Here is a 16,248-nt window from a genome sequence, read left to right on the forward strand (position 1 = left end):
AAATGTGCAATATGTAATTTGTGATTAATGGCTTGGCTCTGACCGTGCGTGTTGCATGATGAGTGAACATTTTGGAAAAAGGAGGCTGGAATGGTTTGAGGTAACAGTTTAGTATGTTTGGTGGATAATGACCTCAGTTCCTCTGATAGTGATCCGAAGCATGGGTGGCATGAGAAACTGTCTTTGTAAGGTATACTAGGAGGAGGCGCATGTTAAGAATGACCTGAAATGTGAATTATCTTGGAGATTCACGCCATTTGTGCTGCAGATGTAGCCAGCAAAACATATGTCATAAGTAATACATGATTAGAGAGTGTGTGCCTTTGAGAGTTGAAGCATGCTGACAAATGCACCGACCATCCTCTCGTGGTGATGCTCAACACAGCTTTTAAAAAGCGCCAACATTATGTCACAGCATGTTGAGGCGTGAAGTCCCTCTTGCTCTCACTCTTCTTTCTCCCACACACATAATTAAGCTTTATAAAAAAAAAAGAAAAAAAACACCCACAGCTTCAGTGTTGCTTTCATGTCCCTGGTCCTCTGCTTAATACAACGAGTCTAAGAGACACAGGCTTGTAGGAATAAAACCATCATATTCTGTCTCTGTCATACAAAGTAAGAGTGTACAATCCACCCACACGAGATTCTAAAGACAACACCAACAATGTTCTCTGTGTCCCCCGTGAACTTAAGGGACATTAAACTGATTTACAGTGATTTATTGGGGATATTGTTTACCTTAACTACCTGCCTAGCCCCTTAAAAGACCGCATTATGTTAAAAATTTCAGGTTCACACTTGTTCACCATACACATCCTCACAATGTGAATGTGTATGAAGAGCAATAGTCACACACACACACACACACACACACACACACACACACACACACACACACACACACACACACACACACACACACACACACACACACACCTCTTGTGAATGAGACTAAATCACACTTGAATTGGACAGAAAGTCTATCGAAGGTGTAATCTGATGAGATCAGTAGGTGCTAGCAGTCACAGAGGAGGGAAGACTGTGGCAGATGGAAGAGTAGATGCCTGGGAGCAGTCCTTGGAAGATAGACCTCATTTTTGACCCAACCATACGGACTCCTCATATCCAATAATCCATTCCCGCACAGCCATGCCAACTTTATTCCCCTTCATCCACATCTCCGGGGCATTTCTCAAATCGATTCTCACATAAATTCATCCTTTTACTTGAGTAGTTGGTCAGCTTGGGCTCACTTTTTGCAGGAATAAGACAGCACAAATTAATATTAGTCTGCCAGCCCACACAGTGAGCATCATCTCAAGGAGAAGTTTCTTTTTTGTTTTTTTGCTTCTCTCTATTTTTTGTTATAGATGTGGTTGCCCCTGGCTACAATTTATGTCTAGATTCAAGGTTCACTGAATGAATAATGAGTATATTGTATGTTAGGCACACAGAAGTTTCATTCAAGCTAGTGTGGAGCAGGGAAATTATTTTACTGCTATTGTTAAATAATCATCATTATTACCATTGCATTAATAATATAATCTGGAGTTTATATTGCATTCAGGGGTTGAACAGTGTGTGTCTTTCAGAAAGGCTAAAAGTAACAGGACAGGAAACAGGCTTGGAGAGTTTTGCAGAAGTGAAAGTTATTTTGAGCAGCAGGCTAAGACGAGGCTTTAACAATGTAACAGATAGCTTTAAGAAAGGCCTTAAGATGTTATGCATACAGTTATTATGTTGACCTTGTATTTCAGATGCAGTTATAACTATTTTATACACAATGCATATCTGTGCTTATTAAAGAGTTGGAGCTCGGTCAATTAATTGGGGGTTGGAAGCTTTGTTCGGCGCGATGTCCGGACAATCTATTGTGCAAGTGACTTGGAGCCATAGAAGGAATTGCAATACATGCTTACAAAACACTTATATCAGGTCATTTCATATTAAGGTTTTAGTAGAAGTTCTTGGTTAAAACATTTATTTAGTAGAAGACATACATATAGTCTCAGTGAGCCTCTGGTCTGGTGAAAGGTCAGAAGTGCAACAGGTGAATTGAGAAAGAGCATGTGAGGTCGTGACACACACACATGAGTTAGATTTATTTAGAGGAGAGATTAGTCATGTCTCGGTAAAAGAGGAACCGTCCTTGTTGTCTCGGCAAGAAAGAGGAACAATTCACTTTAAGACAAGAACGGAAAGTACCAGCCATGAAAATAGAAGATGATCTTCTGATCTATGTATAAAATGTATCTGTGACGCATGAAGGGGCGTCAGTAAATCAAACCCTGATGCTATAAAATATCTGTTCATGCTTTGATTAAGTCGAGGACTACTGGCTGTCTGCGTACAGAGTGTCTTCCCACACGTGTGTTCATTAAAATCATTGTTGGACCAAGAGCTTCTGGACCATGGGTGGTTTGTACTCTCCCTCCTCAATTTTGAACCTTAACACTAAAAAAAAAATAAATAAATAAAAACCCTGATGTTGCCGCCAAGGCTTAATTGCTGGCTCTGTCTAGTGGACAGCTTCCCCAGGGCTATATATGCTCACTGGCCTCCAATGTCCTAGATTCTGTGAAGCAATCAGTTTGTGATCAGTGATTAATTCCAAATAAAAACTGAAATGAAAAGACTTTAACACAATTCCTGCATTTTAATCTAGTCTTAAAGGGAAACTGCACATCAAATTGCACAAGGATGGAGACATACACTTTTTCCTATTCAGTAACACACACACACACACACACACACACACACACACACACACACACACACAAAGCCACAAACTGAAAACACTTGTGTGGAGCTGCTTAAAGTGACAAAAACTAAATTTGAAAACTGGCCTCTTTCTAAAAACTATGACCCAGTTACTCAAAAAAAGTTTGAATGTTGGAGCTTTTTTCTTTTCACTGAACTACACTGTCAACTGCATTACTATGCAAAAGAAGGACTGCATCTCTTGCATGCTGAAAGGCTCACACTTTTGATGTCATCAGTGGCTTCCACCTGCTTTCTTTAGGTGGTTGGCGCCATTATGCTCAAGAGAAGGCAGACCCAGACCCAGAGGCTGGGCAACTCACATCTAAACAAGACCTGGGAGAAGATGTGTGTGTTTGATTTTGGAGGACACTGTGTCTTTAAGGGTCTGTAAAAATAGACTGTATATCAAAGATGGATGACGCCACCTGGACATCAACTATTGATTTTTTTTTCAAGCCTAAGTATTGGTATTTTGTGCCACAAGTATGTAACTTTAAGCCTTAATGTAATTTGAACAGGTCTCTTATTAAATATTGCGACTCAACCCCCTATCCTAAAGATTTTGGTATCTCTAAAGGCAAAGACCAAAATATTTTTTATAACAAACTGTAAAATAGTCTTTTCTCCCAGATGCACCGATTCACTTTTACTGTATAAAAAGGTGAATAAAACCATTGTGACTTCTGGCATTTGTTAGTGAAAAGATGAAGTTCATCATGAAGCTGATGGATACTGCACGCAAAAAGGAAAGACACTTACCAATCACATGATAAAACGTATCATACGTTATCCTTGTTTTTTAAACCCTTTAAGACCTAACCTAGAACCAAGTCTGCCAGAGCTTATCTTTATATTTTTACATGCTTTAGTGACATTTTTGGGAGTATTTCAAGTTACTATACATCAATACAACCATTATATCCCAAATGTTAATAATATTTATGCATTAAGTCCATAGCAACGACACAAAAAAGCAAAAAAAAAAAAATGCAATAAACTATAAAAGAAAAATTTTAACACATATTTCTAGTTAGAGACATTTCAGAGGGATATCCCTCAAAACTGTAAATGCAAAAAAGTTGCACAAAATAGTTTTCAACCACAGGAAATTTATTTTGAGTGTCTTCATAGTTTTATTTTTGAGATACACCCATTTTTATATACTGCAGGAAAAATGAAAATAAATATTGTAATGCAAATTTGCAAAAAACAAACATCATTTGCATCAAAATATACTATTTCCAACAGTGTAATTTGAGTTCTAAGCATCCCAGAAACTATAAGAAAGGCATAAACTCAAACAGGAATTTTAAAAACACCAGCATATCTTTGTAAATGCCATATAAGACAAAAACTACATTTTCCACAAAAATTACGTCACTTCCGGTTTCGGGCAGACATGCGATAGTTCTGTGACAGCTCTGACCTCTATTCCAACGTAGGAAGTGCTATAAACAGCTGATTGGATCGGCAAAGTGTGTTTCTGGAATATAATGTTTGTATTGCTGCAAGTGCTTTTTATGCAATTTTTGTAAAGCCATATGTGGAAGGAAACCGTGACCGGGGACAAGATGAGTGTATAAGATATAAGTACAACTCCTAAGGTTTTATATGCAAAAAAAATTATTGTGCTAGCTTATGGCTTATGAGGTTGCAATTCTACCAGGCTTTAAAAATAGCTGCGCAAAACGGATGCTGTCCACTCTGACCAGCCATAAAGGGTTACCTGGAACCATGTTTTAAATAATTTTTTCATTGAGACATATTTAGCTTGGCTTCTTTGTACAACAGGAAGCATCACTCCCTCTTGGCCATTAAAAGATTGGAAATTTAAGACACCTGGTGTGTCTTCACTTTTCGGACCTGAAAGCTACTTCCATCTTTAATATACAGCTTCTAAAGAAAGAAACAAAGATAGGAACTGCTGCCCCCAACATCTATCGGAGTAGGATGAGTGGTCTTAACATTTTATCTTAATGGCAGTGTCAAAATGACAAAGGGTCCTTCTTCTGTATCTCTGCAGGTCTATGCTATCCTGGTGAGTCACCCTCCCCAGTCCAATGACCACCTAACCCCGACGCCTGTCTCTTACACGGCAGGCTTCTACCGCATCCCTGTGGTGGGGCTCACCACCCGCATGTCCATCTACTCAGACAAGGTGAGTGATGGATGTGAGAGATGTAAAAGGAGACAGAGAGAAAGAGGGAAACAGGAAAAACAGGAAGAGCGTGAACACAGAGTGGAGGAATAAGAAGCTCCCCTGGGGCATCTTCAGAGGCTTCCTAGATTAAACGTCCCATCAGTGTCCATTAGGGGAGCTGTGATTAAATGGGTTTCCAGCTGAAATTTGAAAGAGCATCATTAATAATGCCTCCGACCTGACTTGTGTTTTTAAGAAGCACAAGCAACCAAAATGAAACTAAAGCAATCACATAAATGCCAAAGACATGAATTGAGTGTTTAAAGTGACACAGTCCATAATCTCCCAAAATAAGGGAAATGAGAGGCATTCAATTCAGAGATTTAGATAGGCCTGGGGGAGATGTGAGGAAGGAAGATCAAGGAAAGGGATTCCATATTGTTGTACATGATATTTATCCATTGTGTTTGCTTTTGTTCACTGCCACAAAACATCTTAAATATGTGGTGCATGATTTGTCTAGAACAGATTGAGCAGCTAAAATGAACAGCATACAAAACCATATCCCAGATCACCAAAAGTATGTGGACACTCAATTAAAGCTATCCAGATGTAGAGACTTGCAGCATCTTCAAATAATCCTGTTTTTGCATTCAAGTCTTTATTTTGATGGCTAAGGCTCTTCACTTTTATTTGTGCCCCTACTTTTAAAAAAAAGTATTTATTTGTTTAAAACTCCTGGTGCAGACTCTGGACTCTCAGCCAGAACATAGTAGTAACTTCAGACTCCACTCAGTCTCAGAGATCCTCTTTTTCCCAAGTGGCTAATTACTTCCTTTATTGATATTCTTCAAAAGAGGAGAATTTTGGGGATGCAGCGCATGTCCACTGCATACTGGATTACTTTTGGGTACACTGTGTATACTTACAGTCTTATGTTGCAATCAATGAGACCATTGGAAATTTAGCTGTTATGTAGTTCTACATGATACATTTTTTTTTATCTTGTGCACACGGGATAATTATCATGTTGTCAGAATATGATTTAATATTATTTCCACTTGATAACAAACAGATTTTAAAAAACTAATCATGCATCTTTGCTGATCACCTTATTTTCTGCTCAATGCTCCTCAGAGTATCCACCTGTCCTTTCTGCGGACAGTCCCTCCCTACTCTCACCAGGCGCACGTGTGGTTTGACCTAATGCGCGAGTTCAACTGGAACCACATCATCCTGATAGTGAGCGACGACCACGAGGGCCGGGCTGCTCAAAAGAGGCTCGAGACCCTCTTGGAGGAAAGAGAAACAAAGGTGAGATGCTCTGGCTCCCGGCCTCCTAGCCTCCTCCCCCGTCCCCTCGAGTGTATGAGCATGAGCGTGCGAGTGTTTAAGGCTTTTAAACCTCAAAGGTCTTCTATGTATGTGACTGTTTTCCTTTCTGTTGTGTGGCCACATCTCTTTCTCACCATTGTGTAAACATTGGCTAACATTCCTAGAGACATTACCAGCGTTTAATGTGGTCTAATCTTACAAAAGTTTGTATGTTTATTTGCTCATCTTCACTTTGCTTTTCTCCATAGTCCAAATTATCCAGTGTCTTTCCACATTGGGAGCCAAATAGTGGAATTTAACATGGGGCTTTGCAAACCATCACAGATTTAACTGTTTCACTGGAGTCAGGTGTTTCTTTGCAGGCTTTGTTACTGCACACAGAGGGCTTTCCTTTATTGCAACCTGCTACTTCATGTTTGGAAGATAAGAGGATTTATTTTTTTCTTTTTAGCGCTGATGCTTCCATTTTAAGTATTGCTCTGGGCTGTGTATATGGGTCAGTGAAATGCTGATCTTTGAGCCAAAACAGACTTGAGACTGTGATGATGTGTGCCCTTTGGGGCAAAGAGAGTTAGATGGCTAGAAAGATGAAGAAAAAAACAAAACAACTGCATCTATTTCATCCATTTAATAAGATGAAATCACGTTGCGATGCATTTTCTCTTTGTACTCTGCGTTGCTTGTCCCTCTCTGGGGCTCTTTTGCTGTAATTGTGTGGCAGAGTGAAATGAGTCCTGATTCGGAGACTTAATTAAATCAGAAGATGAAGAGACACTGGGTATGACACACACCCGAGGCAATTTTGCAGAAGGCAGCTACGGTTAAAGCAAAGCTGCTTAAATGAAGCGACCGGGATCGGCGTCAGACACCAATCGGAAAAAAAACACTCTCGATTGTGAAACTGCAGCTGCGCACTTTGAACCATAACCAGTGACAGTCAGATGGTGGAGATGTGACTCACATCCTGCACTGGAAAAGATAAATTTGTATATTAAAAGCCTGTGCAAGTGCAGTCTTCGTTTGGATCTCAGAATGAACCCATCTGTGCATTCAGCTCATTCAGTCCCATAAAGCTGAGCGAAGTGGCAGCGACTCTCTCTGCTGATGAGAGCCTCTACCGGTAATTATGAATATATTTAGTCCTCACTGCAGTGCCAGTTTGAGAGTTTCTGGGCCCTGAGAAGGATTTGTTTGAGAATCTTTCCAAAAACATGCAGAGATAATTACACTGAAACCAGTGCAGAGCAGCATAAGACAAGTCCTGTATACTGCTAATGACTGTTTTCGCCATATCCAAAGGCTGATGTATGTCTTTCAGCTGTGCCGTAGCGCTCAGCTGCTGTCGATAAACCATAAAAAATTAACGAATCCTGCTGTCACACTGGCATCATCCTTCATTACCACGAGCAAATCCTCTATAGTTTGTTTTGAGTCAGTCCAACATACACTCATCTATACACTACTGGGTAATGCCTGTTAATCCATAGCTGAAAATAGCCGTGAACAAATGGTTAATCTGGACTAACATTTTCTCAACACTACAGATTCCAGCTCTTCCACTAAATTACTGCAGCTTTTCTTTCTTAAATGAAGCATTAAATAGGAAGAAATATGCAAGAGGCTTAGAGCCACACGCATGTGGAGAAGTTGGAAAGCTTTAAAAGGCACGCTGATGTAGTTCTGGCTATGCTGAGAAAATATTAAACAACAGAAGCCTTAATATCTTAAAATGCAACATGATTTTCATAAAATGTCACAAAAGAAGAATCAAAACTTGGTCCCCAGCTGACAGGACAGTTGGGGTTTTACGCTTGGCAGTGTGACAAAATCCGGGAGTGTAACCTTCATACTCTTAAATGACAAGAAAAGAAATGTCAGAGAGCAGCTGCTCAGCTCACTTTCCCCTCGGCTCTGACATCCCGTGTGTCACTTAACAAAATAATCATGATAAAAAAATCTTTTTCACTACCAAACCAGCTTTTTCTTTATAGATTTGTCTGGATGTCATATCTCCAAATGCTTTAGGTGATGCTGAAGGATTTCATTTTGTCTCAGGTAGACCACGCTCTAATTAAAACTGAGAAATGTTGCTCTTGCTAATCACCTTGTTGTGCTGCATAAACTCAGTGACAGGCAAGATGGAGTATTTTTAGCTCCGTGGTAAGTCTTTAGCGAGGTCACACAGTCACAGGGGGGCTGTCACCACCAGTGAAAAGGCGCTGGACACAGTGGACTTAGCCAGAGAGCAAATGTGGCCAACACAAAGTGAAATATTAATGCCTGGCTGCAGATACAAAAATAGAGTGCTCAGAAAAACTCAGGGGATAAAGACAAAGTCCTTTTTTTCTGGAAGGCTTCAGAGAGGGTTTCTACTTGAATTAGATGCAAAAAATTCTCAGTTTATGATAAATTTCCAACTCGATTTTTGCCTTTATAGTTGATAGGATACAGAGAGAAATGCCACTGCCAGGAGCTGAAGATCAAACACCATTACCGTAAGGTTTCTGGGACACTTTTGAAACATTACTTTGAAATAAATTTAGTGATCTGTCACCACTGATGATAATTCCAGATATTCCAAATATTAGGTAGAAGATCCTTTTGCAAAAATACAATTTATATACACTCACTGGCCACTTTATCACATAGAACCTAACAAAGTGGCCAGTGAATACCACAATTCACCTTGATGCTGATTGTTGCAGGCAGCTCCTTTGAGTTTTTTATAAGGAACAACTTACTAGTAATGGTTTGAACCCCTTTTGTTCTTCAGAACTGCCTAAATTCTTCATGACATAGATTCAACAAGGTGTTGGAAATATGCCCAAATCATTATACCACCACTGTCAGTCTGAGCCTTTGACACAAGGCAGGATGGATCCATGCTTCCATGTTCTTTATGCCAAATTCAGACCCTACCACCTGAATGTAGCAGCAGAAATCGAGACTCCAGACCAGGCAACACATTTGATTCGCTTTCTTGATGCTCGTCTGTATAGCTTGGTTGTAATAAGCGATTGTTTGAGTTACTGTTTCCTTCTTATTAGCTTGAAGCAGTCTGGCCATTCCTCTCTGACCTCAGACATTAAAAAGGCATAAGCCCCCAGAAAACTGCTGCTCACTGGATATTTGCTCTTTGTTAGAAATGGTTGGGCGGTAAAATCTCAGTAGGTCAGCAGTTTCTGAAACACTCATTTCTTCCTCGTTCTGATGCTCAGTTTGAACTTCAGTGGGTCATCTTGACCATGTTTAGATGCCTAAATGGAGTTTCTTGATGACTGGCTGGGTAAATATTTGCTGTTGAACAGGTCTATGCAATGAAGTGGCTGGAGAAACATCTATGTGTTGTTTTTATAAAATAGAAACATTCTTTTCCTTTGTTTTTTGTTCTTATTCTCCCATTAGCATCCAACAGTTCTCATATCTATATCATATATGATAATTTTTTTATGGGCTTTTTATTCTTTTGGAACACAACAGCATCCACACAGAGGTGTTTAACATTTGTTTGTTTGTTTGTTTATGTGAATAAAAGATTTACTAGGCAGCATCTGTTGTCAGTTTGCTGAATAGTGCATTGATGCACAGTCAGCCTGAACTTTGCAAACGGGGGAGTGCGGACCAGAGTGCACTGAGGTGTGAGCTCTGAATCCAGGCAGCTGTGAAAGAAACCCTGTGATGCAGAAACACGCAGTTTGCTATTTTACTGCAAAATGGCTTCTAAACTCAGCCTGGACTCCCAAGTGGCTCCTCTCGCAGGATACAGAACAGGACCAGAGTCTGAAATGGTGACACCTCAAGTGTTAGATAGCCTGAATGTAATTAAACGTGCATAGGAATCCCCTATCGGATTGCTCTGTCTCGCTTTCACAACACATTATTTTTGTTAGTACTGTGCTACATGCTTTAGGTGTCAATCAAGCTGAAAATGCCACAAAAAACAAAATGCTGCAGATGGAATGTGAATGTTTTTTGTGAAGATTTATTACTTAATTTGTAGACCAAGAGCTTTCTGGACCTGCCCTACAGCACCACCACTCACACTTTATTAACTCTGATTCAGCTCTGTGGGAAACCTTTGTTTCCTTTGTGCAATAAATTTTGAAAACAAGAGCTTGCTACAAAGTCAGACACTTTTATTGAGTGCTATATTTTTATTTTTCTAACATTCCCAGTTTAGACAGTCACCCTCAAAGACTGCCGAGAATTAGTCTGTATAGTGCCAAGTTGGGACAGAAGTTTTCCGGATTTGCTGGATTTTTACGGGGTAAAAAATGACTGCGTGTTAGCAGTTGATGTTGAATTACTGCTGTTACTGCTTGCAAACTGCAGCCAAGCTTTTAATGATTGTGTCTGAGGATGCTAAGTATAGAACGAGCTTCTGAAGATGATGTTGAATGAGCAGATGGTTTTGTGGAGTAGCAGTTTCTTTTGCAAGTGCGCCATACTGCGAAAAATTTAATGAGCTCTTTGTGTTTTTGTTAAGAGGCCAAAAAAGTGATCACATAGAGCTGATTTTTAAGGCGTGCTGGAAATCTGATCACTCTCCTTGACACTTATGTTTGCCTATGCGGCTGGATTATCACTAATAATTGATGCATCACATGCACAGTACATGTAAATGCTGTATATACTTAATATCTGTTTTTAATAAGAGGACATAATCTCAGCATGATTGCAAGTGGTCATCTCTGATGTTTTTGCAAGCCCCACTGTTAAAGATCCCAATTTGAAGCAGAAAAGTGGAGATTTGTTGGAATGCTTTACTGCCCTCCATTTTCAACTGTTTATAATATTTTTCTGTGTCTGCATATTTTCTCTGTGCACATTACTCATCAGAATAAAAAAAGGAACTATGAAAACCTCGACCAACTGTCCTATGACAACAAGCGAGGACCTAAGGTATATTTGCATGGTCAATGCACGCCGCCCACCAACTTTCCAAACGTAGCAACTAGAAACCAGACCAAACCAGTCACCAGCCGACCCAGAAATGTCCCTCTCTTGGTAGCACGTGTTTTCTTTAATTTTTACTTTGAGACATTTCCCTATGATTTAAATGAAGAATGATTTTGTTGTGAAAAAAAATCTATAATTTTTTAACATAAAAAAAAAAATCAGTGGCCAGCGCCTCGCTTTTATCATTTTTCATTTTTTCCTTCAGTAAAGGAATGCATGTACTCAGAACACACACACTCACACACACAAAAAAAGTTTGCAACTCCATTCCTTTGTGGAGAACCGGTAGTGTGGGACAAAACCGTTTCCCAGATGCTACTTCCTCCTGTTCTGTAGCACTTCCCCAGTTTTCAGCAGTTTTTTTGTTGGGGGAAAACGTCCCTCTCACCCCCCTTCACCTGTTTTTAGTTACTGGTTGCATTGACCTTCTTCTTTCCCCCTACCTAACACATGCACGTCCTTCTTTGGAGCCTTGATAACCCTCAGTTTGCATGCGAACAAATGCAAAAGTTTTTTTTCCCTTCAAGCTTTTTTTATTTTTTTAGTTCAGCCGGTTCCCCTGGATCGCTTTCCTTTTTATATCTCTGTCTCTCGTTTTCAAACAAAATCGGCCAAGCTCAAACCAACAAGGTAAAGAGGCAGCATGGTGTCTGAGGTAGGGGAAAGTAGCTGGCTTGACCTTCCTTATGCCCCAATCACAGGCAGAGAAAGTCCTCCAGTTCAGCCAGGAGACTAACTTAACTGCTCTGCTGCTGGAGGCGAAAGAGCTGGAGGCCCGAGTCATCATCCTGTCCGCCAGGTGAGGTGTTTTATTTATTTATTTTTAAAATAAATAACATACATATATTTATAGACCTTCTGGAGAGTGCTTCAAAGGTTTCGGCTGCACTAATATGGAAAGTTGTAGAAGTCCTGCAGCTCTATATTGAGCTTTGTATTTACTTGTACTTACATTTCTGCATTTCAGAGGAAAATAATTCAAATGTATTGTATTTTCATAGAAATGTGTCTATGAATAGAATATACACTTAGATTTCTTTTTGATGTAAGTAATCATACACGATTGATAGTGATGGATTCTGACACAGGGCATCAATGTGTCCAAAGCCTGACATCAGTTTTTGTCATTTCACTCAGTATAAGAATAATATAGCTTGAAGTAAATATTGTAAAAGTGAATGCAATATCTAAAATATGAGTGGGTTTTTTCTTTTAAATTAAAATGTGGGTAAAGTCAGCCTTAGGGTTTTTTGTCATCAAGTTACAAATATGTAAAGATCTTGTGTGTTTAGCAACTTTATGATAAACGTGTCTCCCTTATATGAAATTATGTTTTGGGGATTTTAAGAATATAAAGCAGAGGATTCTCTGCAGTACAGAGTTGTGTGTTTTGGGGCCTTTTTTAGCTTTCATAATTGGCTGCCCGGGATGATATGATGATTTCTGAAAAAATCTGGGATACCAGTTTAGCTCACGTGGTTGAACAGGTGACCATGGTTTCAAGTGTGACTCCAGGTCTTTTGCTTTCACCATTTTCCTCTCTAACTCTTCACTATTCTATCAAATAAAGACGTAAATATCCCCTCGAAAATGACAAAAAACTGAAATGATAAACTCACGATGATCTATTTTTAATGAAAAGTTTTTAATTAAAAATCCATGAGTGTCAAAACTTTAAATTAATAATCTTTTATATCATCATGGCTGACTTTGTTTCTAATGCTCGGAAAAGCCGTCAGGTTGGATTTTGTTTAGTATTTTTTGTGATTCATGTCACTGCTCCTGTTTTGGTTACTTGAAAGCCTCGACAGACTCGCATATCAGATCAGCATCATCTGCTGGTTAAAACAATCAATTGTCTTTTATTGATTTAATTTTAACAAATTCCAGTGAGGAGGACGCTGCCGCAGTGTACAGGGCTGCCCGTTTCCTCAACATGACGGGCTCCGGCTACGTGTGGCTGGTGGGCGAGCGTGAGATGTCGGGTAAAGCCCTGAGTGAGGCGCCAGACGGTACGTTCATCCAGCTTAGATCACTGGGAATGCACCAGTTTACCTCGGCTTTACTAAGAGGCCGAGCATAACACACACAGGATTAGAAAGATTAACCATTTATCGATGGGTTTATTACATGATTATTTGTATTACTGCTTGTTTCGTGTTGAGCATTTAAACGTTTAAGCATTCTTTGTTTAAAGGTTTAAATGTGGTGTGTACACTCAGTTTTTACTTTAAATGTGTGTGTATCCTGGCTCATCCAAGGCTAAATTCACTGTGCTAATCTGCCATATTAACATCCTGGTCTCTAATGAATTATAAAGGGAGAGTTTTGCAACAGATAACTGATAGAATGGTAAGCCACAACAGTCTTTTTGTATGTATTCGTGGATATTTTTGCACATGTCTCACAGGTCACGGTATTTTATCACTTTCTGGTCACAAATGTCGACCGTTTCTCCCCCAGGCACTCAAACACAAGCAATCCCCGCAGAGCATTTGTTGTCCTGTCCGTGTCCAGTCTCTTCCACCTGCACTGCAGCTTCTTTTAGGAGCCTGCAAGACTGATGGACCTGGTTGCAATCAGAAAACTTAGCTGAAGTTGGATTGTTGCTTGGTTTAAAAGTAGGCCTGGTGGTATTTTTGTTTAGCGAGAACACAAATAATATGTGTGCCTGTGCTGAGTCCTCAAACTTTTGCCAGAAGGGCTGAAAAATATAAATCCAACTTCAAGGGACTCCTTGCACATGCTGCGAAAAGGTCATCGGTGACAACATCAGAAAAATGATCCACTTATTTCTGCTGTCTTTTATGAGACACTCTTATTGAACTTACCCCTCCCAGTGGATCAGAGCTGGATCAAGCAGCTGATGTCTGACCTTTTTTCAGGATGTTTAAACTGGAGGCCCTATAAGTTTTTTTCCACTTTGCGCATTGCAAAAGGCTCCTGAGAGAGTGTGCCTTGCTCAGGAAGGTGATTATCTTTATGTTGTTGGAATGCTCTCAGGTCTAATCGGCCTCCAGCTCATCAACGGGAAGAATGAGTCTGCCCACATCAATGACGCAGTGGCTGTGGTAGCTCAGTCCATACAGGAGCTATTTGAGAAGGAGAATATCACAGAGCCTCCAAGGGGATGTGTGGGCAACACTAACATTTGGAAAACAGGACCCCTTTTTAAACGGTAAGCTTGGCACAGAAGCTTTGCATGTTTCATGGTTTTAAAATAATCCTTTTTTTAATCTTATACAATATATGGCCCAAATGTTTCGGCTCCTCTACCACTTCCATCTAAAGCAAATTACAACTGATTGGCTTTCCCTTTGTAAACAAAAGGTTTGAACAGCAGGTGGTGGGGCTTTTAGGATACCATACAAACCTATTTAGTTAAAAAAAAACTTTTTTTTAAACTAAATAGGTTTTAATCATAAATACTGTGGCTTCTTCATTAGAAATCTTTAATATGAGCAGCTATTATTACAACAGTGTAGACATATGACAGAAAATGTCATATAAAAAATGTCTCAATTAAAAATAATTGGAAAATTAAGATATGTTAGAATTTCCATTATTGTGATAAAGGGCAAAAACATATTAGACATGCTCAGGTTTAATTACTGAAACAGGCCTGCAATATAAATAAGTTGTATGCTGCATTGCAGTCATTTCCCCCCCATTGTTGACAGTTTTAACAGATTCATCAGATTTATCAGGTTTTCCTGAATGTACCATAAACCTTGTATTTGTTATTTCCAAACGAAGCCAGTGAGTTTCAGCTGACCCACTTAGAGCAGCTTCGAGGCAGCATAACAAAATATAAAGCGCTGCTTCCAAACAAATGCAACAGCAAGTATTGTCAGCACTCAGCAACCACAGCTCTGCCTTTCGTTAACAAGAGATGTGGTGAATCAATTTTATTTATTTTTTGCTTCGTGCACTGAATTAAGAGCCCTACACTGAGCAATTTACAATAAAATACACTGTTACACTAACATGAGATGACGCACAATGGCCTTACATGGGCACATTTGCACTGATTCACACAGATAACAGTTTTCATGTGCTTGCCACAGGGTGCTGATGTCATCTAAATATCCCGAGGGTCTCACAGGGCGTGTGGAGTTCAATGACGACGGAGATAGAAAATACGCCCACTACAGTATACTGAACTATCAGAAGTCCAGACTCATCCAAGTTGGCATATACAATGGGACGCAGGTACACAAAGGCACCTACAGATGTCCATTCCCTGTTTTATACTCACAAACCATGTGTGGATTTTGTCTTGCCCACATACAGAATCATCTGTTTTTTATTTATTGTGGGTGGGTGGGAGTCAGTTTTCTATCTATACCACATACCAGGTAATGTACATCTACTCCGCATATCTGTGAGCCTTTGCATAAAAAAGGCAGTTCAACAAATGCTCTTTTCTATTAGAGGGATATTTCAGATTCTTTTACTCATCATATGATGACAATATTGGTAAATGTAGCACAAATGTCATTCAGAACTCCTGGATGCAATGAGGGCAAGAAGAGAAAGTGGCAAGATTATAAAATCAGTCTTTCTTTTTTTCAATCCTGCTTGCATTGCATGAAATGGGAAATACAACCAATCATGAACCCCAAGTATGCAACAGAAACCGATAAAGAGGAAATATTTCACTCATTTACCATTTTGCAAAGCACACAATAAACTTCCAAGTACATTTTTTAGCGCTGGCTGCTCATTTACTCACCATGAAAATAAAGGTTTAAGTACATTTTATTAAACTTTAGTGAGGAAACTAAACAAACACAGCCCTTGTTTTGGCTCTAAATGTACTCTTCAATCTTCCACTGATCCAGTTCGGGTTCACGGGTGAGCAGGAGCCTACACCAGCTGTCACAGGCAACAGGCAGGTTACCAGTCTATTGCAGGGCTAACACAGAGAGACAGGCAACCATTCACATTTTTGGCAATATTAGAGTTGTCAATTAACCGAACATGGATGTCTCTGGACTATAGGAAGAAGCCAAGTACCCATAGAGAACAATCTCCATTTAGAAAGGCAC

General features: G+C 39.6%; 1 protein-coding gene across 12 annotated transcripts in view; it reads left to right on the top strand.

Annotated features, from left to right (window-relative positions):
- Positions 1 to 16,248, top strand: part of grin1a (glutamate receptor, ionotropic, N-methyl D-aspartate 1a) — a 38,027-nt gene that overhangs the window by 1,766 nt on the left and 20,013 nt on the right. For 8 of the 12 annotated variants that reach the window (XR_013910492.1, XM_080304451.1, XM_080304452.1 and 5 more), the window contains exons 2-8: positions 4,787 to 4,921; positions 6,041 to 6,217; positions 11,078 to 11,140; positions 11,899 to 11,996; positions 13,088 to 13,209; positions 14,201 to 14,375; positions 15,265 to 15,409. Coding sequence is in view for 11 of the 12 variants with exons in the window: in XM_080304451.1 (XP_080160577.1) it covers positions 4,787 to 4,921; positions 6,041 to 6,217; positions 11,078 to 11,140; positions 11,899 to 11,996; positions 13,088 to 13,209; positions 14,201 to 14,375; positions 15,265 to 15,409 (915 nt within the window). In the remaining variant the exon portion in view is untranslated. The remainder of the gene's footprint in view (positions 1 to 4,786; positions 4,922 to 6,040; positions 6,218 to 11,077; positions 11,141 to 11,898; positions 11,997 to 13,087; positions 13,210 to 14,200; positions 14,376 to 15,264; positions 15,410 to 16,248) is intronic. The other 4 variants (XM_080304454.1, XM_026174362.2, XM_026174364.2 and 1 more) reach the window with 1 other exon arrangement.

The sequence above is a fragment of the Astatotilapia calliptera genome, chromosome 7 (genome assembly GCF_964374335.1).
Source record: "Astatotilapia calliptera chromosome 7, fAstCal68.1, whole genome shotgun sequence".
Taxonomy (NCBI): domain Eukaryota; kingdom Metazoa; phylum Chordata; class Actinopteri; order Cichliformes; family Cichlidae; genus Astatotilapia; species Astatotilapia calliptera.